The sequence below is a fragment of the Anomaloglossus baeobatrachus genome, chromosome 8 (assembly GCF_048569485.1).
Source record: "Anomaloglossus baeobatrachus isolate aAnoBae1 chromosome 8, aAnoBae1.hap1, whole genome shotgun sequence".
In the NCBI taxonomy this organism is placed as follows: Eukaryota; Metazoa; Chordata; class Amphibia; order Anura; family Aromobatidae; genus Anomaloglossus; species Anomaloglossus baeobatrachus.
In genome coordinates this window covers 98,513,320-98,537,612 of record NC_134360.1, presented here as the reverse complement: position 1 = coordinate 98,537,612, position 24,293 = coordinate 98,513,320, and the positions used below count along the sequence as shown (strand labels likewise).

The 24,293-nt window shown below is 48.0% G+C and overlaps 1 protein-coding gene across 2 annotated transcripts in view; it reads right to left on the bottom strand.

The window, feature by feature from the left end:
* UBN2 (ubinuclein 2) overlaps nt 1–24,293 on the bottom strand; it is a 228,306-nt gene that overhangs the window by 38,374 nt on the left and 165,639 nt on the right. For both annotated transcript variants that reach the window (XM_075321912.1, XM_075321913.1), the window contains one exon: nt 7,369–7,612. In XM_075321912.1, coding sequence (XP_075178027.1) covers nt 7,369–7,612 — 244 coding nt within the window. The remainder of the gene's footprint in view (nt 1–7,368; nt 7,613–24,293) is intronic.

The window sequence follows — 24,293 nt, the reverse complement described above, 5'->3', positions numbered from 1 at the left end:
GGCCACTGCCGCCTGCAGTACTCTTCTACCTAGGCCGGCATCCGCCGAAGCATAGGTATGCACCTGATAATGTTTGGTGAAAATGTGCAGACTCGACCAGGTAGCTGCCTGGCACACCTGTTGAGCCGTAGCCTGGTGGCGTAATGCCCAGGACACACCCACGGCTCTGGTTGAATGGGCCTTCAGCCCTGATGGAACCGGAAGCTCAGCAGAACGGTAGGCTTCAAGAATTGGTTCTTTGAGCCATCGAGCCATGTTGGCTTTAGAAGCCTGCAATCCCTTGCGCGTACCAGCGACAAGGACAAACAGTGCATCAGATCGGCGCAGAGGCGCCGTGCGGGAAAAGTAGATTCTGAGTCCTCTGACCAGATCTAACAAATGTAAACCCGTTTCAAACCGGTGAGTCGGATGAGGACAAAATGAAGGTAATGATATATCCTGATTAAGCTGAAACGCGGATACTACCTTAGGGAGAAACTCCTGAATGGAGCGCAACACTACCTAGTCCTGGTGAAACACCAGGAAGGGAGCCTGATATGACAGAGCTGCCAGCTCATACACTCGCCGAAGAAACGTGATCGCCCTAGAAAAGCCACTTTCTGTGACAGGCGAGAAAGGGGAAACTCCCATCAGAGGCTCGAAAGGCGGCTTCTGGAGAGCAACGAGTACCTCGTTCAGATCCCATGGATCTAACGGCCGCTCGTACGGGGGCACAATATGACACTCCCTGTAGCAACGTGCGTACCTTAGGAAGACGTGCTAGACGCTTCTGAAACAACACGGATAGTGCCGAGACTTGCCCTTAAAGGGAGCCGAGCGACCAACCGTTTTCCCGACCAGAGTGCAGGAGGGCAGGCAAAGTAGGCAAAGCCGATGGCCAGGGATACACTCCCTGAGCAAAACACCAAGATAAGAATATCTTCCACGAGTTGTGGAATATCTTGGCAAACCGCGGCTGGCGAGCCCGTCTCATTGTGACCCTGACGTAATGCTCACAGTCGACTGACGGTGAGATGCCACAGATCTCGGTACCACAACCTCCTCGGCCAGTCTGGGGCGACGAGAATAGTGCGGCAGCAATCGGAAGCTGGAACTGCGACCAATCTTGAGCCAAGGCGCCTGTCGCCAGAGCTCCCGCCATGAAAATCGAGACCTTGTAGTTGCCGAGACGCCATGATGTCGACGTCCGTCCTCATCCCGCGGCTACCGATTTCTTGAAGCCAAACGGGAGCAGGTCCCATTCCCCTGCGTCCACGTCCTCGCGACTGAGGAAGACTTGCTTCCTAGTGTTGTACGTCCGGAATGTGTACGCCACCGCTGTGGATAGTCCGACTGAATTCGGTTCTGATTGCATTCCAGCCACTGCAGGAAAGCTTGCAGTGCAAGATACACTGCCCAGAGCTCTAGACCACTGAGTTGAAGAGTGGACTCCTCTGAAGACGGTCTTTGACCGTCTGTGAAAGGGGGACGTTACTGTGTAGGAACATCGACTTCCTTCCCCTTAGCGAAGAATCTTCTAATGATGCGGACGCAGATGAAACTGCGTGAAAAGGCTCGCCTCTGGATGAGGCGCCTCCTTGAAGGAGAGACTGCACCCTCGTCTGTAGTGAACGCTGTTTGTCCAGCGGAATTCACTATCACTGAGAGAGTGTGAAAACTCTATGCCAAGATATGCCAGCGATTGGGTTCAACTTAGAAGAAGTCAAAGACCTCCCCGAAACTCTGGGAAGGGTCCAGCGCCATGTTCAGGTTGTGTTGGCATGCTTCTAAAAGAGAGTGCCTTGACAAGTAGATTGTCCAAGAAAGGGATCACAGAGTGACCGTAAGAGCGCGGGACTGCTCCCACTGCTGCCATGAACTTGGTGAAAAACCCGTGGGGCTGTCGCCAGCCGAAGGGTAGGGCTACAAAACGAAATATGCCCGTAGCCAACACCGGTGCCTTGGAGCAATCGGCACGTGGAGATAAGCATCCTAATGTCTATGGATGTTAGGAAAAACTCTTTGAGACAGTGAGGCAATGACGGAGCGGAGTGATTCCCTCCGGAACCGCCTGGTTGTCACGTGCTTGTTAAGCAGTTTAAATTCCAGAACGGGACGGAAGGAGCCGTCCTATCTTGGCACCACGACCAGGTCGAAGCAAAAGGCGTAACTGGTTCCTGAAGAGGAACAGGGATTACCACTCGTCCTGCCTGCAGAAGAGCCTCGGCTCGGTCGGAGAGGTAGTTTGAGACAAACTGACTCTCTCTCACCGGCCTTTGACCTGTGGTAGGTAAATGTCGCTAAAGCGGGGGAGTCTGCTCCCCGCGGTTGCGGAGTGAGAAGGCTGAAAATTATGAGAAAAAAACGCTTTGGTAGCGATTCCTCCGGCTGCCTTCCCCGGGCGTACTTGAGCCTGCTAGGAATCTATGCCCTTCTGGGCCTTTTGAGTCGTTTTGGACAGTTGAATGAATTCATTCAACCCTTACCAACAGACTATCACTAGATAAAGGCAACCTGGTTAAGCACTTTGTTGGAAGAAGCATCTGATCCAATCTGTTAACCACTAGGCTCTGCGTAAAAAATACGGAGATGGCCGATGCCACCGACGTCCGGCTCGTAGAGTCTCGGACAGCCTTAACAGCATGGTTCGCCATGCGGCGATTGCGAGATTACAGACGCTGCTGAGACCGAGATGTACCGGTGACAGCGTCCCTCTGCGCAACACTATCTGAAATAGCTTGGAGTGCCTTCACGGCTGCGACTGCCGGAGCAACCGACCTGCCGATAGCTTCATAGACAGATTGCGGCCAGAACCTATCTATCTGTCAATGGCATTTTGACGTGAAGCCCCATCCACCACTACAACTATAGATCCAGCTGCAAGCCTGGAGATCGGGAGATCCACATTTGGACCTGGGCTAGCGCTTGTCCAATCAGGGAGGAGAGTGTCTCATTAATACGGTCGGAGAACGCTTATCGTGAAAAGCGTTGCGTTTCTGGACTGCATCTCTAGGATCAGAGGGCCAGACGAGTACGCAATTGCTTGCGATATTAGAAAAGAGATCTCCCCTGCTGTGAAGCTGACTCTTTCACTGATGGAGTCGAGGGCTATTCCCAGCGAGCCTGCTTAGGCCCTCTTGAACTGACGTCCGTGTCGGAGCCTGCCCCCTGGGACGCGTGAAAACCACCCTGGAGCCTTGAGCTGCTCCTCAAATCATGGTGGCCAGGGGCATTGCAACTATATTGCCCAAGGACTGCGTGGGCTGCCAGACTGTAAGATGTCAGCCATAGTCACAGCCAATATAACAGCGGAAAGAAACTGCAATTTCGTCCCTGTCTCTGGACAGGAAGCACAGGTGGTTCTTTTAACCACATATAGCCGAAAAACCCCGGTCAAGCAATTGCCCGTACTGGGGTCCTAGACTCGTATTACATGCAGTACAAGCAACAGATAAAGTCCTCATTGGCCTTTTCTTTTTCTGCTGTTGTTGTCTAGCTATCTAAGAGCCTAGCCTAGGATAGCGACCGCACAGTAAATAATCATACAAGCATGAAGTACAAATAAACACTTCAGCTCATGTAGTACACGCAGCATTGAAAACTTGTGGCTTGGCACATTAGCTCTTCTGCTGCTGTTGTCTATTTATCCAGGAGCTTGAGACAAGGATAGCGACATACAGTGAATGTATAGCATTCAAGCACGAAGTACAAGTAAACACTTCAGCACCTGTAGTACCCGCAGCATTGAAAACTTGTGGCTTGGCACATTAGCTCTTCTGCTGCTATTGTCTATATATCTAGGAGTATGAGACAAGGATAGCGACATACAGTGAATGTATAGCATACAAGCCTGAAGTACAAGTAAACACTTCAGCACATGTAGTACACGCAGCATTGAAACTTGTGGCTTAGCACATTAGGCCTTCTGCTGCTATTGTCTATATATCTAGGAGTATGAGACAAGGATAGCGACATACAGTGAATGTATCGCATACAAACATGACAGTAAACACTGCCAGCACATGCAAATGAAGCAGCCTTGCAAGCTGGTGCCTTGGCACCACTGCTCTACTGCTGCTGTTGTCTAGTTAACTAGGAGCATGAGGCAAGGATAGCGACATACAGGAAATGTATAGCAGACAAGCATGACAGAAAAACACTGCAGTACAAGCAAATCAAGCAGCATTGAGAGCCCGTGCCTTGGCAGCCTTGCCTTACTGCTGCTATTGTCTGTTTAACTAGGTGCATTAGCCAAGAAAAACGACATATAGTGCATGTATAGCATGACAATAAACCCAATTGCAGCACCTGCAAACGAAGCGGCAATGAAAGCTTGTGCCTTGGCACTTTGCTGTTGCCAAATCTGCCAACAAATACTGCAGACTAATCATTGAACACTTGTCTAGCCATCTAGGAGAGTATGCCCAGAATAGCGACAGTACAGTGCTGCATCGCATATCCGCACACAGTTCAAAAGCCCACTTCAGTATTAGTGGGACCAGTACTGCCTATCGCCCGCCCAGCGCGAGTATGAGGTCGCTCAAAAACCTGTGCCTGGTTCCGTTCTCCCAGAGTGGAAACCATAATGGCTGCCGGCTTCTCTTCCACGTCCTGTGCAGAGGGGCGGGCCGTGGGCGAGCCCCAGCCAAGAGCGGGAACCCGGCATCTCACTGTGTTCAGTGAGAGGGGGCTGGAGAATGCAAAGCAGACTCCAGCTCCCTGCGCTGAGCTACTGTACAGCGTCCCGCCCCTCCTCTGACTGGCAGGGCTGGGGGCGGGAACGAAGCGGTGCCAGGCCTCAGAAGCCGGGGACTAAAGTTACAGGCGCCCCCGCCGTAAAAGCGCGGTCGGCGCCAAGTCCCCGGCGCACTACAAGTCACATCAGCGCCGCCGCCGTATGAGCGGTCGGCGCAAGTTCCTAAACATGACCCGTCGCTCAGCCATGGCTGCAGCAACATAAGCCCATCACTAATGTCCCCGGCGCACTATAACGCCCAGCAAGCCCGGAGCGTGCTGTGCTTGCCGGAGACACCGAGTACCTGACCGATGCAGGGCCTTGTCCCTGATAGTACTCGTGCTCCACATCCATCAGGTTCTTCTGGGTCTGTGGATGGAGCCCGGCCTCAGGGCTTGGAGGCCGACAGATCCCACTTCCACAGGGCCCTCCAAGGGGATGTGGAAGGAAAACAGCATGTGGGGCTCCGGCCTCTGTACCAGCAATAGGTACCTCAACCTTGCAACACCATCTGGTGAGAAGGGAGCATGCTGGGGACACTATATGTGTCCTCTTTTCTTCCATCCGAGATAGTCAGCAGCTACTGCTGACTATACAATGTGGAGCTATGCGTGGATGTATGACCTCCTTCGCACACAAAGCTAAAACTGAGTAAGCCCGTGATCCCACGGGGGGTGTATAGCCAGAAGGGGAGGGGCCTTACACTTTTTAGTGTAATACTTTGTGTGACCTCCGGAGGCAGTAGCTATACACCCAATTGTCTGGGTCTCCCAATAGAGCGCTGAAGAAAACTACTTTTTCCAACAAAAATGTTATTTTAGCTCCAAATTTTGAATTTTCACAAGAATAACAGAAAAAAAATGCACAGGTCAGTTTGATAATGCAATTTCTCCTTAGTAGTTTTCCACCACATATTGGGTATCAATATACTGTTTGGGTGCACGGCAGGGCTCAGAAGGGAAGGAGCGTCATCTAACTTTTGGGACAAAATTGTCTGGAATCATTAATAGATGCCATGTGTTTGGAGAACGCCTGATGTGCACAAAACAGTTAAAAACAGTTAAAAACCCCTCACATATGACCCCATTTTGAAAACTAGACCCCTCAAGGAATTTGTCCTGATGTGTGGTGAGCACCTTGAACCCTCAAGTTGCTTAATTTTATACCACTGAGCTGTAAAAATTTTCACAAGGGTAAATGGAGAAAACGTATGGTACACTTTGATGTGCAATTTCTCCCGAGTACGCAGATACCCTATTTAAGGTGGAACTACTGTTTGGGCACATGGCAGGTCTCGGAAAGGAAGGCGCGTCATACTGGAGTGCAGATTTAGTTGTAATGGTTTGGGGGTTCCAAGTCACACTGGCAGAGCCCCTGACACGCCAGAAAAACAGATTCCCCACACAAGGAACCCCATTAGGCTATGTGCGCACTAGGTGTTTACCGCGTTTTTCGGGTGCGTTTTTGTTTAGAAAACTGCATGACTTTGCTTCACCAGCAAAGTCAATGAGTTTTCATTTTTGTTGTCTGCACACAGCTTTTGTTTTAGCTGGGTTTTTGTGGTGCCCACAAAAACGCAGGATGTCAATTATTCCTGCGTTTTTCACCCCATGAGTTCAATGAGATGTTCAAAAATGCAATGAAAAACGCAAATTGCAAATATAACTGCGTTTCTATGACTAAAAAAGCAGATATAAAACGCAAGGGGAGGGTAGTACAGTCACATGTACAGGAAGAGGATTTCTTGTGTTGGTAAAGACAGAAGAGAGAATCCTCCCGATACAATCACCCCCCTGCTTCCACCTCCCGTCCAGCGCCATGTCCAAACGGGAGGTGGAAGCAACTGCAAAATCAAAAGTGAACAGCAGAAAAAAAAATTCACTTTTTTTGCAGACTTCCGGGACGCGTCCGACAGGAAAGTTCTTTTCCCTTGAAGAAGGAGGCAGTTGTGGTCTCCGAAACGCGTAGGAATGAAATTAAATACAAGAATTGTGTGTTCAACACTGATGTCTGTGGTCTTCAAGCGCGGCGCTAAACCTGTTTTCCTCCAGTTCCGAAGTTGATATAAACACAATATACACAGGCACATCACAAGTTTTGATCATTAAATGCTGAGTTTAGTAGATCCACCATTTCTCAACTGAAGCAAGTACGACAACATTATATAGACACAGTGAAATACATTACTTATGGGCTATGGTTATATATATCTATCTATCTATATCTATATATATATATCTATCTATATATATCTATTATATATGCGTGTGTACGTTTATATAACACATTTGTACACATACCATTGTGTGCATTTTTTGTGGGATAACAAAAAAAAAAAAAAAGCACAGCAATCTACTCTGATGTAATTTGAAATAGAAATAAAAATTGTATACCGTCAAATACCTACCTGAACAGAAGACAAAATAACCCTCTGCTGGCATCCATTGTGTTAATGGATGCCTCAAAGAGAAGGAAGTAGATTTCACTGATCGTATATACTACAAAGTAGCAGATTGTCATGTGTACTATTGATTTATCAAAAAAAAAAATTAATTAGCTTTTACTTTGTCAGTTTACTGTATGTATAAAAAAATACAACTTGCTAAATATTTTGAATACAAACTAGGAGAATAGATTTTGAATATAGCTCTTACTCTGTGTTAGATTGTGGTGGAAAGCTGCTGAGGTAGAGCCTGGAGATGTTACCGCACCAGCAGTGTCACTCCCAAAGTTGAGCAGCTCCAAAGGAAACTGGAATGGCATGGTGACCGGTACCAGTCCACTCAACATGCCAAATGGACTAAGAGGGGTTGTGGTCACATTTGGGTTTGTTACAGAGAGAGGTGATGTCATGAGCGTCAACGGTGCTGTACTTGCAAGGAGAGATGCTGCAGCAGACTGGAAAATTAAAAGAGAAAAGTAATCAAAAATTACACAAAACATCAAAGCGCAACATTAGAATTTATAAACCAGTGGTAGGCCTAAGCCACACGGCAAGAAAATCGGTGCGAGTGGAGTGCGATAAAACATCGCATTCCCCTCGGACCAATTCTAGCCTGTGTGTCAGCACACATGAGCGATTATTTTCTCAGCCATAATCGGACCGAGAAAACAATCGCAGCATGCTGCAATTGTAAGCTGAGACTCTCTCTCGCACCCATTCAAGTGAATGGGGCGAGAGAAAAAAAAAAAATAAAAAAATAAAAAAAAAAAATCGCACTGCACTCGCAGTACACTGGTGTACCGCTAGTGCAGTGCGAGAATGGCAATAGCTGGCTACGGAGGAGAGAGGGAGAGAAATCCCTCCCTCCCCTCCTGAGAGCGAGCCCGCCCCTCGCAGCTGAGGTCTGCTCACATGATCGGACCTCAGATGCAGGCACACTCGTATGACACTCGGCTCTGCTGTGCTGCCAGTGCGAGCCGAGTCTCATGCGAGCATCGCAGTAGTGCCCCGTGTGGCCCCAGCCTTAGAGAGCAGTTGTGATCCACTTGTTCTCTTGGTGTGCTAGTCCAGTTAGCACCAGTACATGGTTAGCCATACACATCACAATTCAATTCCGGACATCACATGTAACCCCTACTGTAATAGCAGTCCGTCAACAAAGACTAGAGTCAGAGGCAGTGTCTTACAACACTTTTACCACTACTAAAATGGACATTCATTTCATTATACTTGCTCTAAAAGGGGAAATGTTGGTATGGACAGGGATGTTTTGTTTTCTACAACAAAGTATGTACCATGCAGAAAGAAAGTAGCTCATAATGAAGTTTAATCACCATGAAAGGTTTTTCCAACTTTCAAATCTATTTCAATTATTTATCATATTAGTTTGCAGAAAGAATGAGGACACTGTTGTGCATGCAGATGTAAAAACCCGAATGAGTTGTGCATTACCTGATAATGTATTTAGCTCATTGCCTAAACTTAATACAATAGTATCCATGTCTTTACAGGATTTGGGCAAATACGTATCAGTGTATTTACATCCATTTTTTTGGTGCTTAATTACAAAATAAAGTCCAATCAGTTGCGAGAGACACTGTTTAGCCACTTGTGTCAGGATGTAGAACCATTTGCGCCGTTCAGGACAATTAAAACTGGGAGTTATGAGTGGTCATGGTTTGCTGCTTGGCCAGAATTTAGATATATTTATGAAAGCAACTTTATCAACCCACTGAAGCTTTTCTGTATTTTATTTTTTATATATATACAAAAGACAGAAACATTACCTCCAGGACAAATTGAGTGAAAAATTGGCACACGACAAATTTCCCCTACCTGCATACAGACTCAGCTTCTGCATGCGGACATTAGCATCTTTACTCCCAACTCTTTGAAACAACTTTATGAAACCAGGCAGAAATGGATCATGGAAGGAAGACCCCAGTGAAAAAAAGACTAAGATTGCATGTTCAAAAAAAATGGGAAAACTAATACTAGTACCGCAGAATACCTCATGTTACTATTAGGCTGTAGTACCCAGTGGTGTGCCTATAGTCCAATGAGCCCTACTGTAAAATTTGGACCTGCCCCAATTTCAGCTGCTGGCTGCATTGGCCTATGGCGTGTATTGCAGTGTCAGAGACCAAGTGAGTCCCCAGCACTGATGTCAGAGGGACACCCTTGATTAGTGGCCTGGTCGCACCCTCTGCTACTGATTTTTGCACCCCTGGTAGTACCCTTCTAAGGCTACTTTCACGCTTCAGTTATTTTCCAACAGTCACAATCTGTTGCCTTGAGAAAATACAGTATCCTTCAAAATATTTTGCAGGATTAAGGGTTTTCCCCGTAGACTTGTATTAACGACGATTGTGACTGATGGACTTGCGTTGCACCCGTCGCGCGATGGATCAGTCGTGGACTGACTGACCGTCGGGCAGAAGCAATGCAGAACGTAACTTTTTTGTGTGCGTCTAAAAAACGGACAGCGATGGATCAGTCAGCGTCCGTCGTGTATTGTACTGGAAGCCTATAGGTGCCGGATCAGTCTTTTAGCAACCGAGCATGCCCAGATGTGTAAATTCCTTTCTGGGTCAAAGTAAAATTCTCTCTCGCTTGTTCTTTAATGGCAAACAACATTTGCCAGGAAAACAACATAGGACAACGGATCAGTTTTTTTTTTTTTTTTTTTTTTTAAACAGGATCCGTCGAATCAGTTTTACCACTATCTGCAACGGATCAGTTGCATCAGTCACAAAACGGATTGTGACTGATGGAAAAAACTGAAGTGTGAAAGTAGCCTAAGACTTGCAGCCCTAGATACAAAAGGCAAGAGCTTCACAAAGATGTGGACAGAAGACTAGCATCCCTATGGAATAAAAACATATCTGGAGGCGTAAGACCCAGGAGACCTCTATTCCATATGAGGAAAGAACAGTACCCTGGCCTCGCGCTTAACCCCGTCAGCCCCGGGGCACTTTCAGTTTTTGTTTTTTGCTCCCCTTCTTCCGAGAGCCGTAACTTTTTTATTTTTCCGTCAATTTTTCCATAGGAGGGCTTGTTTTTTGCGGGACAAGTTGTACTTTTAAATGAAACCATAAGTTTTACCATATGGTGTACTGGAAAACAGCAAAAAAAAGTGTGATGGCACAATAGTTTTTGGGCTGTTTTATTCACGGTCTTTACTACATGGTAAAACTGATGTGTGGGTATGATGCCTGAGGTCGGTGCGTGTTTGTATACACCAAACATGTATAGGTTTACTTGTATCTAAGGGGTTAAAAAAAAAAATTCACAAGCTTGTCCAATAAAAGTGGCGCACGTTTTCCGAAACCCGTAGCGTTCATTTTTTGGGATCTATGGCTCAGTGACTGCTTATTTTTTGCGTCTCGAGCTGACGTTTCTAATGGTATTTTCGCGCATATGCTACGTTTTGATCGCCTATTATTGCATTTTGCGTAAAACTTGCGGCGACCAAAAAACGTAATTTTGGCGTTTGGTAAACGGCGTAGTGGCAAAAAAATTCCAATCAGATTAATTGATTTTATATTTTGATAGATCGGGCATTTCTGAAAGCGGCGATACCAAATGTGTATATTTATCAATTTTTTAACCCTTTAATTATCAATGGGGGAAAAGGGGGGTGATTTGAACTTTTAGAATTTTTTTTTTTAGTTTTACTAGTCCCCCTAGGGGGCTATAGCGATCAGCAATCCGATCGCTCTGATCTATCTGCTGATCACAGCTACAGAGCTGTAAACAGCAGATTCAGTCACTTCCTGTTTCTCTCTGCTCTCGGCCGAGGGAAAACGAAAGTAAAACTTCATAGCTGCAGGCGTCACCACATGACCCTGGGCTACGATGGCAACCACCGAAAGTCACGTGATCACGAACGTGACTTCCGGTGGGGGCGGCGGTAAGTAAAAATCATGGCCGCGCGCATATAGATCTCGCTGCCAGACTTTGGAAGCGAGATTTAAGGGGTTAAATATTGCGAGTGGAAGAGATTCCACTCGCAACATGCAGGCACACATGACAGCTGTTGAAAACAGCTGATATTTGTACCGACCGCCGCCTGTTCATTTTGTTTCTCACAACTGCTTTTCCAGGTTTGTCAGGCGGCACAACGGACAGCACTAGGCGGCGGCACAACGGACAGCACTAGGCGGCGGCACAACGGACAGCACTAGGCGGCGGCACAACGGACAGCACTAGGCGGCGGCACAACGGACAGCACTAGGCGGCGGCACAACGGACAGCACTAGGCGGCGGCACAACGGACAGCACTAGGCGGCGGCACAACGGACAGCACTAGGCGGCGGCACAACGGACAGCACTAGGCGGCGGCACAACGGACAGCACTAGGCGGCGGCACAACGGACAGCACTAGGCGGCGGCACAACGGACAGCACTAGGCGGCGGCACAACGGACAGCACTAGGCGGCACAACGGACAGCACTAGGCGGCGGCACAACGGACAGCACTAGGCGGCGGCACAACGGACAGCACTAGGCGGCGGCACAACAGACAGCACTAGGCGGCGGCACAACAGACAGCACTAGGCGGCGGCACAACAGACAGCACTAGGCGGCGGCACAACGGACAGCACTAGGCGGCGGCACAACGGACAGCACTAGGCGGCGGCACAACGGACAGCACTAGGCGGCGGCACAACGGACAGCACTAGGCGGCGGCACAACGGACAGCACTAGGTGGCTGCACAAACAGCACTAGGTGGCAGCACAAACAGCACTAGGTGGCAGCACAAACAGCACTAGGTGGCAGCACAAACAGCACTAGGTGGCAGCACAAACAGCACTAGGTGGCAGCACAAAGAGCACTGACAGTGACAGCACTAGAAGGCAGCACGGAGAGCATTAGGTGACAGCACTAGGAGGCAGCAGGGAGAGCACTATGTGGCAGCACTAGGAGGCTGCATAGATTACGAAGCACTGAGGGGTTACACACAGTACTAGGGGGTACACAGCGCTTGGGGCAACACAGTACTAGGGGGTACACAGCACTTTGGGCTACACAGCACTGGATGGGGGGGCAGCGATGGGTTGCATACTCACAGTACAAGGGTAGGAGGAGTCACACAGCAAAGGTCCGGGAGGCATGTACAGCAAGGAGGCATCTGCTGCACCTCTTCTGTTGTGACTGGAGCACAGCACGCTGCTTACCCAGCCCACAAGGTAAACCCTCAGCACTCGAGCAAAGTCCTGGGTTCAGTCTAAAATGTACGGGCTGTAGTCAGGTCCCGAAATGAGACCGTACATTCTAGTATGGGCTGCAATCAGGATCTGGAAAAAGCCCGTACATTCTAGCATCTACCTAGAACGCACTGGGATTTTAAAGGGCCGGCGGCTGGCAAAAGTGCGAGTGCCGCTCGAGCACTGGGGTAGCCTGGAATGTGCCCGGGGGCCGCATTAAATGTCATTGCGGGCCGTATGCGGCCTGTGGGCCGGAGGTTCACCACCCCTGACCTAGTGTATAAGAACCACTCCATGAAACGAGGCAAAGTACTTTAAATACGGAGAGCAATTTCCTCATTAAAGAGGTGCCAATTTTTTTTTTCAATAACTGAAATAATGTAAAGTATTAGGCTATGTGTCCACGGTAGAATGTACCTGCGGATTTTTCTGCATGAAAATCCGCGACTTTCGCGGCAAATCCGCACCTTATTTTTGCCGCGGATTTTGATGCGGATTTTTTTTTTTTTTTTCCCCATTCTATACCCAAAAACCGCACCAAATCTGCAACAAACAATTGACATGCTGCAGATTTTTCCGGATCAAAATCCGCGGCAAATCCGCAGTGGAAAAATCCGCAGCATGGACACAGCATTTCCAAAATGCCATTGAAATGGCTTGGAAGTGCCGCTGCTGCAGATTTTCGGGAAATCCGCGGCAAAACCGCGGTAAATCCGCAGCGTGGGCACATAGCCTTAATGTTTTAAGTATTTGTTTTTAATTGAGCAAAATATAAAAAAAGTTTGATATTTTCCACTCTTGTTCACTAGGTTTTCAGCAGCTGCTCCCCCTAGTGTTTAACTAGCTCACATTACAATTGCAGTAAAAGTGGGTAGAATATGCTCTCATGTCACTGAAGTTCATTCGAGACCAGATTGAGGTCCCCCAGATCCAGTGGGCTAACAGTGGCCTAGAGTGCTCCCTGCCCAGAAGGGTATTCCTGACTTATGGCCTACAAGTCAAAAAAAATAGAGAAGACCCTGTGTCACCGATTAGGTGCTCAGGAGAAAAAAAAACCCACAAAACTGTAAAAAGAGTGAACTCCAGCACACTATATGTACTCCAAAAAAAACGAAGACAAAAGAAATGCTATATTCTCATTTGTTTTTATTGGTTCAAAAAAATGGTTCAGTAAATAGTGCTGTACAATCATGTATGTCATACACAACGTTTCGGCCTGTTGGCCTTTGTCAAATCAGACTGGGGTACAATGAATGTTAACCTGAGAAGATGGTATAACCAACAGGTCCTTATGTATCAAATCACTTGGTGTAAAGGTAAGGAATCAGTCAGATAGAGATAAAAGTCCCACTAATATGGACCACTCTGTCGTTTTCTGATACAGTCATAGATCATGTAAAAGGCATATACTGGAATGCAGTGTCGCAGCAAAATAACTGTTTCAGGACAGATACCCAATCAATGGTAATACGCTTTTGTCCATTAACATACAAAAGTGGGGCCCTGAGTTGAAGAAACAGTCAAAGGGTTAATTATCAAGTTGGTCTGGTGAGTGGGGGAGATTGTGTCCTGTGCATCCTGCGGAACCCTTTATTGACACTTTCTTCAACTCCGGGCCCCCCTTTTGTATGTTAAAGGACAGCAGCTTATTACCATTGATTAGGTATCTGTCCTGAAACAGTTATTTTGCTGTGACACTGCATTCCAGTATATGCCTTATATGCCTATGACTGTATCACAAAACTACAGCGTGGTCCAAATTAGTGGGACTTTTATCTCCATGACTGATTGCTTACCTTTACACCAAGTGATTAATACATAAGGACCTGTTGGTTATACCATCTTCTCAGGTTAACATTCACTGTACCACAGTCCGGTTTGACAAAGGCCAACAGGCCGAAACGTTGTGTATGACGGACATGACATTGTACAGCACTATTTACTGAACCACTTTATTGAACCAATAAAAAGAAATGAGAATATAGCATTCCTTTTGTCTTTGTTTTTTTGGGGTACATATAGTGTGCTGGAGTTCACTCTTTTTACAAGTCAAGTTCTGCTGGACCAGGATAGCCAAGGCAGGAACCTGGCCCTTGGAAGTAAACAGTGGCTGAAGAAAGGTATGCACAAATTAAAAAGATTTTGCCACAGTAGTACTGCCTATGAATAAGACTTTGTAATGTAATGGTAGCAATGTAACGTCTAAGGCTACTTTCACACATCCGGATTTTTGCTCTGCGGCACAATACGGCGTTCTGCAGAAAAACCGCAACCGGCTTTTGTAACGTCGGTTGCGTTTTTTTTTTGCATAGACTTACATTAGTTCCGTATTGTGCCGCAGGGGCTTGCGTTCGGTCCGGTTTTTGCCGCATGCGGCAGATTTAGCCGATGCCGCGGCCGGATCGAACGTTCTCAGCAACGTTTTTTGCTCCGGCAAAAAACACCGCATCACGCCGCATCCGGCCGCTGCGGCGCATTTTTCAATGCATACCTATGGAGGCCGGATGCGGCGCGATGCGGAAAAAAACGCATCCGCTCGCCGCATGCGGTTTTTTTCCACTGTGCATGCTCAGTAGCATGCCGTAACCGGAAAAAAACGGACGGGCCGCATGTAAAAACTTATGCAAAGGATGCGGTGTTTTCGCCGCATCCGTTGCATAGTTTTCACAGCCGGATTGAGCCGCAGTGCTCAAACCGGATGTGTGAAAGTAGCCTAAGACCTTTGTTCCCTATTCTATCTAAATGAACTTATACCCAAAAGGCCCAAAACATTAAACTGTGGACCCAACAGTTCTGTCAGTAAATTAAATGACCAAGAAATTGGATAGACTAGATGACTGGTGTGAAAGGTCTATCTAGATGCAAAACATGGTGCTCGCAGGCATCGGCAACAAAGAACTGAAGTTATGTACTAAATCTGAAGAATCCTGACCGTAGCAGTCATTCAAAATTTCCAGTCCAAACTGAGCAAGGAGAATCCCGCCCTGACAGAGAAAGACCAAGATTCCTCTAGAACGTAGATGCTCCTTAAGCTCCTCTCAAGTCCAGTCAGGAGGAAACTCTAGGAGGAGGAGATAAGCTTCTTGGAAGACCAAATTTAGAAAGGAAAAATTCCATGGTCCGTTTTTCATAAAATTTAATGTTTTTATTCGATCATATTAAAAAAATTTTATGTATATATTCTGGACATCCGACCCGCCTCTTGGAAGCCCACCAAAGGCAAAAAATTTCCAAACGCCCTGGTGGTAATGCAGCCAAAAGTGCAGAACATCTGTGAACTCCCTAAAAGAAATGAAGCAACTGGCAAGTGGCTATAAGGTGACTTGCTTAAGGCTATGTGCCCACGGGGAAAAGTGTCCAGCGGTTATATCGGCAGGAGCTCCCAGAAAACCGCAGCACAGCTTTGTCTGTTTCAATGCTGCTGTTTATTTGCGGAATGTCATGCGGATATGCTGCGGGCATTCTATATTGAGGATACAGTACCATGACTTCAGAACTGCATCCTCAATGCAGAAAAATTGCTGCAGTGATCGGGAGTTCATACTTACCTTCATCACGCAGCACTTCTCTCCGACGTCTGTCAGCGTCTCTACACTGTGCAGGAGAAGGTGGGCGGGCCTGAACTAGCTCTGGCAGTCACATGACTGGAGCTCGTGCAGGCCCCGCCCACCTCCTCCTTCCTGCTCATGGATCCACCGCGCTCCAGCCTCCTGTGCACCGAGGGAAAGTGACCGGCATGTAAGTATGGGACCATCCGCAGGAATAATTGACATGCAGTTATGTGCGGCTGCGTGATATCCGCAACATATTCCGCAGTCACACATTCCGCAACGTGGACACAGACACGCCACATGTCCCATAGGATAACATGGGGAGTGTCTGTACATGCTAAAACCTGCGGATTTATCTGGAAAATCCAGATAAAGCCGTAGGTTTTCCACGGCAAAATCCGCAGAAGCAAGCTCCCGTGGGCACATGGCCTAAGGCACTGCCTCTAGAATTAGAGCTACAGCTTTCAAACGTCAACCAAAAGGAAGGTATTCTCCAGCACGAAATGCTGGAGCAGTGCTCCCTGGATTGCTTGAGGGATGCGGTAGCCTGAGAGGAATCTTCCAAAGACAAAGCTCTTCTACTCGGCTAAACTGAATAGCTGGGTGTTGGTGTAACTTATTGGGGAGCGGTCAGCATTTTTTGTAAGATGTAATCTGAGTGTCAGCCTCCAGGTGACAGCATAGAAACCATTGGTTCCTGTGTTCTCCAATGAAGTGAAAGACAAGGAAGAGTTCCATGCCTAAAGTATAAGCGAGTGACTCCATTGGGATCTCTTCTCTATACCCTGCACATGAGGTAAGAGACATGGCTAAAAAGGAAAACTAATATTTGCTACTATTACGCCTGCTACGTATTGGGATAGCATATTGGGAGATGGGAATAATCCTTTAAGTAATAATGGAAAAAAAAACATAAAACAAACAAAAACAAATCAAGCAATACTCATTCTACCAACAGCAGGTCACAGTGCCTGCTAGAGCCATGGAATTAATTTTTCGGGTCATATGCCTTTCTGGAGGGGCACAGAACCCAAATGAGGCATTCAAAAGACATAGTATAGGTAAGTAGTTAACAATAGTTAATAAAATTGCACTAATTTTCAGTCTACAACCTTCAAATCTCCATTCACGTCAGACCCGGGGATATGGAGTTTGCAGCCTGATCTTAAGTTCTGATTTTTTTTTTTCCTTTGCAGGTGTCCTTCCCAGAAATACATTGTGTATGTGAGGTCTGTCTCCAGGCTGCACACATGTTCTCTATCTCTCATGTATAAGCAGCTTCATTTCTGCAGCCATATCCTTTTCATGCTCTTCCCTTCTCATGTACAGCCCTTGCTCTCTACCTATTCCCCAATAGATGCTTTCCTCACTCTGTCTTGTCATGAACAATCCCCTCCCTGATGCTATTGAAGCATAAAAAAAACAGGGAGATAGAACAAACTGTAAAGCTCGAAGCAGAACTTTCATGGATTTTACATGAAGAACCCAAGTTGCCTATATATATTAGAAAGTTGCCATTTCTGCCAGATACCGGTGTAAGCCAATGCCAGACACCACGGGGAAAAGCCCCCTATACACATTAGATGGTTGGTGGGTTTGGACAACTTTAATGTTTATTAGGGCTTTTACAGATTCTGCAACAGCAAAATGGTGGGCTGTCCAACTACTAATTTTTACATTATAATCGAGGGCAGAGTGATACAACTGACCCACTGATCGGCATGGAAGAAATGGTCATCCCACTTCCCTCCAATTGGAGACAAGAGCAGAGGTGCACAGGATTGGCAGGGGTCTATGGCAGTAGATGAGTATAAAACGCCAATTTCAGAATTTAAATTAGTATTAGTTTATGATGTATTCTTTAGTGGTCTAGTTTAGTGGCATCTCTGCAGTAGTTTCACTGTGTTTCAGCAGCTGGAATGAGAATACAGTGGAACCTTGGTTTACGAGAACAATCCGTTTGGGAGTGTGCTTGTAAACCAAGTTACTCGTCTAGCAAAGCAAAATTTCCTATAGGAAATAATGCAAGCTCAGACAATTCGTTCCACAACTTGTTCAATGTCCCATCCTGGTCCCCAATTGTGCCATTCCACACATGCACAAACACACACAAACACATTATGCTCACCTTACCGTACCTGCCTTCTGGTTCTTGTAGCTTGCCGGTACAGGATGTGTATCGGGTAACCATAGCGACAGATGCCAGAGCTACCCTTGCGATACACATCTGCTTCTCAAAGGCAGCGCTGTGTATCGGGTAACCATTGTGACGATGGAGGAACTTCCGCTGTCAAACGCTTCTCAAAGGCAGCGTGCTGACCAATCAGAGGCAAGCGGCTCCTGCCTTTGACGTCAGCGCTCTGGCAGGAAGTTTCTCCCTCGTCGTTATGGTAACACGATACACGGCCCGCACCAGAGAACAGCAAGTCCCAGGAGGCCGGCGATGCAACGGAAGGTAAGGTGAGCATATAGTGTGTGTGTGTGTGTGTGTGTTTGATGACAGAATAGGGCACCAGGATGGGACATTTAAAAAGCGGAAGCTCCGGCATCGGTCACGATGGTCACCCGATACACATCCTGTACCAGCAAACTACAAGGACCAGGAGGCCGATGAGGGAACGGAAGGTAAGGTGAGCATAATGTGTGTGTGGGTGTGTTTATGAGTGTTTGTGCGGACTGCAAGAGCGGGTCAGAGTGCGGTGAGTATTTGCTCGTACAGCAAAGCTTGCTCGTAAACGGAGTTACAAATCCACAGCAAGCTTTGCTCGTATAGCGAAATACTCGCACACCAAGTTACTCGTAAACAGAGATTCCAATGTATTTAGTAACGCCCTGTTCACATTGAGTATTTGGTCAGTATTTTGCAGCATTTGTAAATCTGTGACCAGGAATGGAACCCAACAGGAGAAAAACTATAATTAAAAGATTCACATCTATTCTGCGTTTTGAGGCTACACGTTTCAGCTTACAAATACTGAAAATATTGCTCCCCCCAAAAATCCTGACTTGTGAATAAGGCCTTGGGGTAAGGACTGACAGACTGGCAGACAACTGTGGCAATATGCACAATATATGGTTTTGCTGGATATTAACAGAACCACCCCCCCCGCCCCAAACCTGTCTTCCTACAATTCAATAGACAAGTACAAATAAAAAATGCAGGACATTTGCAGAGTAAGTTACCGAGGAAAAATCAGTAATATATATTTATTATGAATCTATAATAAATGCCCCAAAGGCACAGCGGTGACCAGAAGCCTTAAAGGGGGACCTTTCACCAAATTGTTCATGTTGAATAGAACATGTGATGCAATAATGGCTGCAAAGTGGAATAAAATAAAAAATAAACTATACATATATATATATTTTTATTTCACCTCTCTGCTGCAAAGCTATTTGCAATATCTGAAGGATTTAAAATGTGACATAGCTAAACTTAGCTGCACTGTCCCTTCCCCCACACTGAGGTGGAGATATCAGGGCTTTATTATTACATGTCCCACTTTGAGTGCCCTGCTCTAAGCTGTGGTGGAGTGGGGCACGCTCTTTGAGTGTTGCTGTCTGCTTATGATTGGTCAGCATCGTAGAAGGGAAGAAGTACACACCTCCATTGAAAACTGTCTGACTCACTTAGATTTAAAAAATAAATAAAAATTAAAGTTAATTCACTAGGTGCTAATATCACCACAACGAAGAGGCAAAGAGTTAAAAGAAAAAATGCTTTACTTTGCTCTGTAGCCACTATTATGTCCTGTGCTCAGTTCAACATGAAAGATTTGGTGATTTAAGATTTGGTAAGTTAAATTGGTTACTTAAAAAAAAAGAGAATTTTGTTACTTACCGTAAATTCTTTTTCTTATAGTTCCGTCATGGGAGACCCAAACCATGGGTGTATAGCTACTGCCCCCGGAGGACACACAAAGTTACTACACTCAAAAACGTGTAGCTCCTCCCTCCTAGCATATACACCCCCTGCTAGCCAGATCTAGCCAGTTTAGTGCAAAAGCTGAAGGAGGACATCCACCCACAAGAAGAGACAGTAAAATCCGGAAGAACCGGAACCTCTGTCTACAACAATAACAGCCGGTGAAGACACACGGAACAAGAAACCTGCCAATAGGCAATAGGGAGGGTGCTGGGTCTCCCATGACGGAACTACAAGAAAAAGAATTTACGGTAAGTAACAAAATTCTCTTTTTCTTTATCGTTCCTATGGGAGACCCAAACCATGGGACGTTCAAAAGCAGTCCATGGGTGGGAATAAACAGACAACTGAGAAGCAGGCAAACCTAACTTCACAAATGGGCGACAGACGCCGGAAAAATGCGTCTGCCCAAGCCCACGTCTGCCAAAGCATGAGCATGCCTTGGGTAGTGCTTCGAAAAAGTATGCAGACTAATTCGAGCTGCAGACTGACAGACCTACTGAGCCGTAACCTGGTGCCTGAAAGCCCAAAAAAGGCGCCGACAGGTCTGACCAAATGTGCTCTGATCCCCGGCGGGGAAGGCACTTGAGTACACTTGTAGGTCTCGGAAATGGCCGACCTAAGCCAACGATCAGGGTCGGCTTAGATGCCGAGAGACCGCTACGCTGACGAACAGTCAGCACCAGAGAGGTGCACCGCCTAATAACGGCGGTGCAAGACACATAGATCCGGAGCGCCCGCACCAGATCCAGGATATGCAACGCTTCCTCAAGCGATGAACAGGAGCCGGACAAAAGGAAGGCAGGAAAATTGCCCCGGATAAGGTGGAAGCAGTAACCGCCTTAGGGAAAAAAGTCCGGAGTCGGATGAAGACCACCTTGTCTTGATGCAAAAGACCAAAAAAGTGGGTGACTCCGAGAGAGTGCAGCCAGAACTCTCTGGCGGGAAATTATAGCCACTAGAAAGACTACTTTCTGTGAAAGATAAAACAAAGAAACCTCCCCAAGAGGCGCAAAAGGGGGGTTTCCGGGAACCGTGAGGACCGGATTAAGGTCCCAGGTCTCCATAGGCCGCCGGAAAGGCGGAATGATGTGAGATGCGCCCTTATAGGAGCGCACCGGAGCCAGCCGGACGATACGCCGCTGGCACATACTGACAGAGCCGAGACCTGTCCCTTAATGAGGGATAGTCCTAGCTGTAGACCGGACTGTGGAAGGGACAGGAGGGTCGGCAAGGCCAAAAAGGTCAAAGGACACTTAGGAGCTCGAGTCATAGTGGAGATGACTTCAGGAAGGATATCAGAAGTCGCCAAGATCCAGGAATCAAGAGCTACGCCGTCAATCTGAAAATCCAGAATTCTGACGGGAAAAAACGGACCTCTTGAGAAAAGGTCTGAACGGTCCGGAAGATGCCATGGCAACCCAACGGACAGAAGGAGCAGGTCAGAGTACCAAGCCTGCTTGGGTCAGTCTGGAAGAATGACCCGACGGCCCCCTTTACCGATCTTGCGCAGGACTCTGGACAAGTGCTAGAGGGTGAAATTCGTAAAGAGACAAAGCTGGGATCAAACATGAACCAGTGTGTCTACCGCAAAACCTGAGGATTGTGGACCACGGTTGGACAGCTGAAATAGCCTGCCTCGTAGTTTTCACATCTAGGATGTGGACTGCGGATACGGTGGACTAGGAGTCCCTTGTCCACTGAAGAATGTTGAGCCGCCAAGATTGCCAGGCGGCTGAGTGTCCCGCCCTGGAAGCTGATGTAGGAAAACGCTGTCACGTTGTCCGACTGGACTCGAATGTGCCTAGCCGCCCACAGATGGTGAAGGCTTAGAGAGCCAGAAATACAGCTCTGATTTCCAGCACATTGATCCAGAGGGCTGATTCGGACAGAGTCCAAGCGCCCTGCGCTCCACGGTGGAGATATACTGCTCCCAAGGCGGATAGGCTAGCATCCTGGTGAGGATCACCCGGGACGGGCCAGAAGGGAGCGCCCCTGAGACAGAGTGGCCGAAGCCACCACTTAAACGAGCCCCTGGTCAGTGGCGAAGCCACCACCCCGTGGGAGGAGTGAGTTCGCTTGTACAGCGGAAAACATCCAGTCTCAGAGGACGCAGGAAAAACTGGGCAAGGAACCGCTTCCATTGACGCCCTGAGAACCTCTGGTTCGAAGTCAGAGTGGACTTGGACAGAAAGACAAGCCACCCGAATAGGTCAGAGTGGCGAGAGTGAGCGAAGCACTCTGCTAAGAGTCAGCACTGGATGAAGCCCCGACAAGAAGGCCGTCCAGGGCAAAAGATCACTGCCAAACCCTAGGGGGGCAGGACCCTAATCACAGCTGCCCCAATGAGAATACTCGAGGGGCCTTGGCTAACCCCAAGGGAAGAGCCACGAATTGGACCACTCCGATTGTCAAAACGTAGTCAACGCTGGTGTGAAACTGCGATTGACTCCTGCCGATAGGCATCTCTGATGCCGATGGCTGCTAGGGAATCTCCTTGGGTTCTTGATTGATCCGGTGAAAAAAAAAACACACGGAACAAAACCAAGACTCAATGTGAAAACGCCACACCTGGCTATGCTTGAAAAGCTAAAGATCCAGGTCGGAAGGCACCGCCCTCTTCGGGGACTAGGAATAGATTTAAGCAAAAATCTCAGAACCGTTCCCAGTTGGGAACCGGTACAATTACTCCATTGGCCTGCAAGAAATGCCACGGCCTGTGAGAAGGCGGCGGTCTTGGAGCCGGGAGGAGTTGACAGAAAAAATCTGTTTGGCGGGTGGACAGAAGTCCATCCTGTAGCCAAGGGAGATATAATCTCGCCCCCACTGAACGGAGACGTGTTAGAACCCTACGTCGCCAAGTGGAGAGAGCCTGCCACCGACCAAGGAGGTTGTTGGCGTGGCTAAATAGCTCGGAGGAAGCTGACTCAGTGACAGCATCTCCTGCGGTCTTCTGAAGACGCAGCTTCGAGCCATTTGGTTCTATGAACCAAGGCTGAGCTAGAGGACGATCAGATGGAGGAACGGAAACCACCGAAACCTCAACTGATTCCTGCCCTGGACAGGTTCCCTGGTTTAGGTTTGTGGCAAGGAAGAACACTCCCCGCCAAGAGCTTCCTTAATTTCACCCAGTTGGTTCCGAGGAAACTGGTCCCACCAAGGGGGAGCCCAGCAGGGAACCTCCATAGAGGCATCTGCCTTCCAATTCCGAAGCCACAGGAGCCTGCGGATAGCGAGGAAGGTAGCCCAGACCACCGCCGTGGCAGACCTGGCATAGGATGAAAAGACTGAAGTCTGGAAGTTCAGGCAACCGTTTTGGGCATAGAGTCCCTGTGAGAGAATGCATCTCCTCCAGAGAAGCAGAGAAGGTACAAAAAAAAAAACTGCACTGCTGTAAAGCTGAGGAGAACGAAGCTCCTGCCGTCCCCATACCGACTTGGCCCAAAGGACAACCGGGCGGACCGCAGAACCTTAAGTGAGGAGCCATCAGCCACTGACATAACGGCCCGGGCTGAGCCACCTGAGGTGAATGAGCCCACTTCTTGACCACCATTGGTGGACAGGGGAAATACAGTCCTCAGAATCACGCTTCATGGGAAGCGACTGTCAGAGCGGACCCTGGGCTAGTCACAGGGGCCTGAAAACTGGAGTGGTTAAGGAACACACGTTGTGTTTACCTAGATAAGGTAACACCGGCGGATTGAGGTCCAGTACAAAATTAATGTACCGTAGGATCCATATAGAGGTGCCGTCAGCCACTGATACAACTATCCGGGCTGAAAGTCTAGACACCGGAGTGGCTACCCTTGGCGAATGAGTACACTCCTTGACCACCTCTGATGGGAGGGGGAGACAGGCAGCAGAACTCCGCTGTGGGGTCCGCAGGATAGGCCGTGGGCTTGGACGCAGCGGGCTGAAAACTGGAGTGGTTAAAGAACACACTCCTCGTCCTGTTAAAGGTATACTGATGCCTTTCTGCCAGCGGGGAATACTCCCCTGATCAGGCGGATGGAGGTCCAGTACAAGAATAATGGACGCAATCCAATCATTCGCATCTGCGTCACCTACGGACGGATCAATGTACATAAAGTAGCGTCCGAGCCCGTGGTAGAGACATCCTCCTCGTCCAGTGAGTCAGCTCGTAATCGGAGCTGCGGGACGGGGAGGACAGGGGACCCTGCGTCTCCCTGTCAGGAGGGCGGGGTCTGAGCCCAGAAGGAGAGTCCCTTGTGAGCTTTGCCTGAGCGAAGCAGAAAACGCCCTGAGAAGGGGGCTGCATGCTCAGCAGATGCCGGGACAGCCGACCCCTGGAAATAGGATTCCCACGGGGGTCAGCCACCGAAACCGGAGCAGCTGGAGGGACCATTAATGAGCTCCCAAGCTGAGGGGCCACAGTGGTTATGAGCTCGGTATAGCCGTACGAGACTACCTGCAGTGGATAATAAAAAGC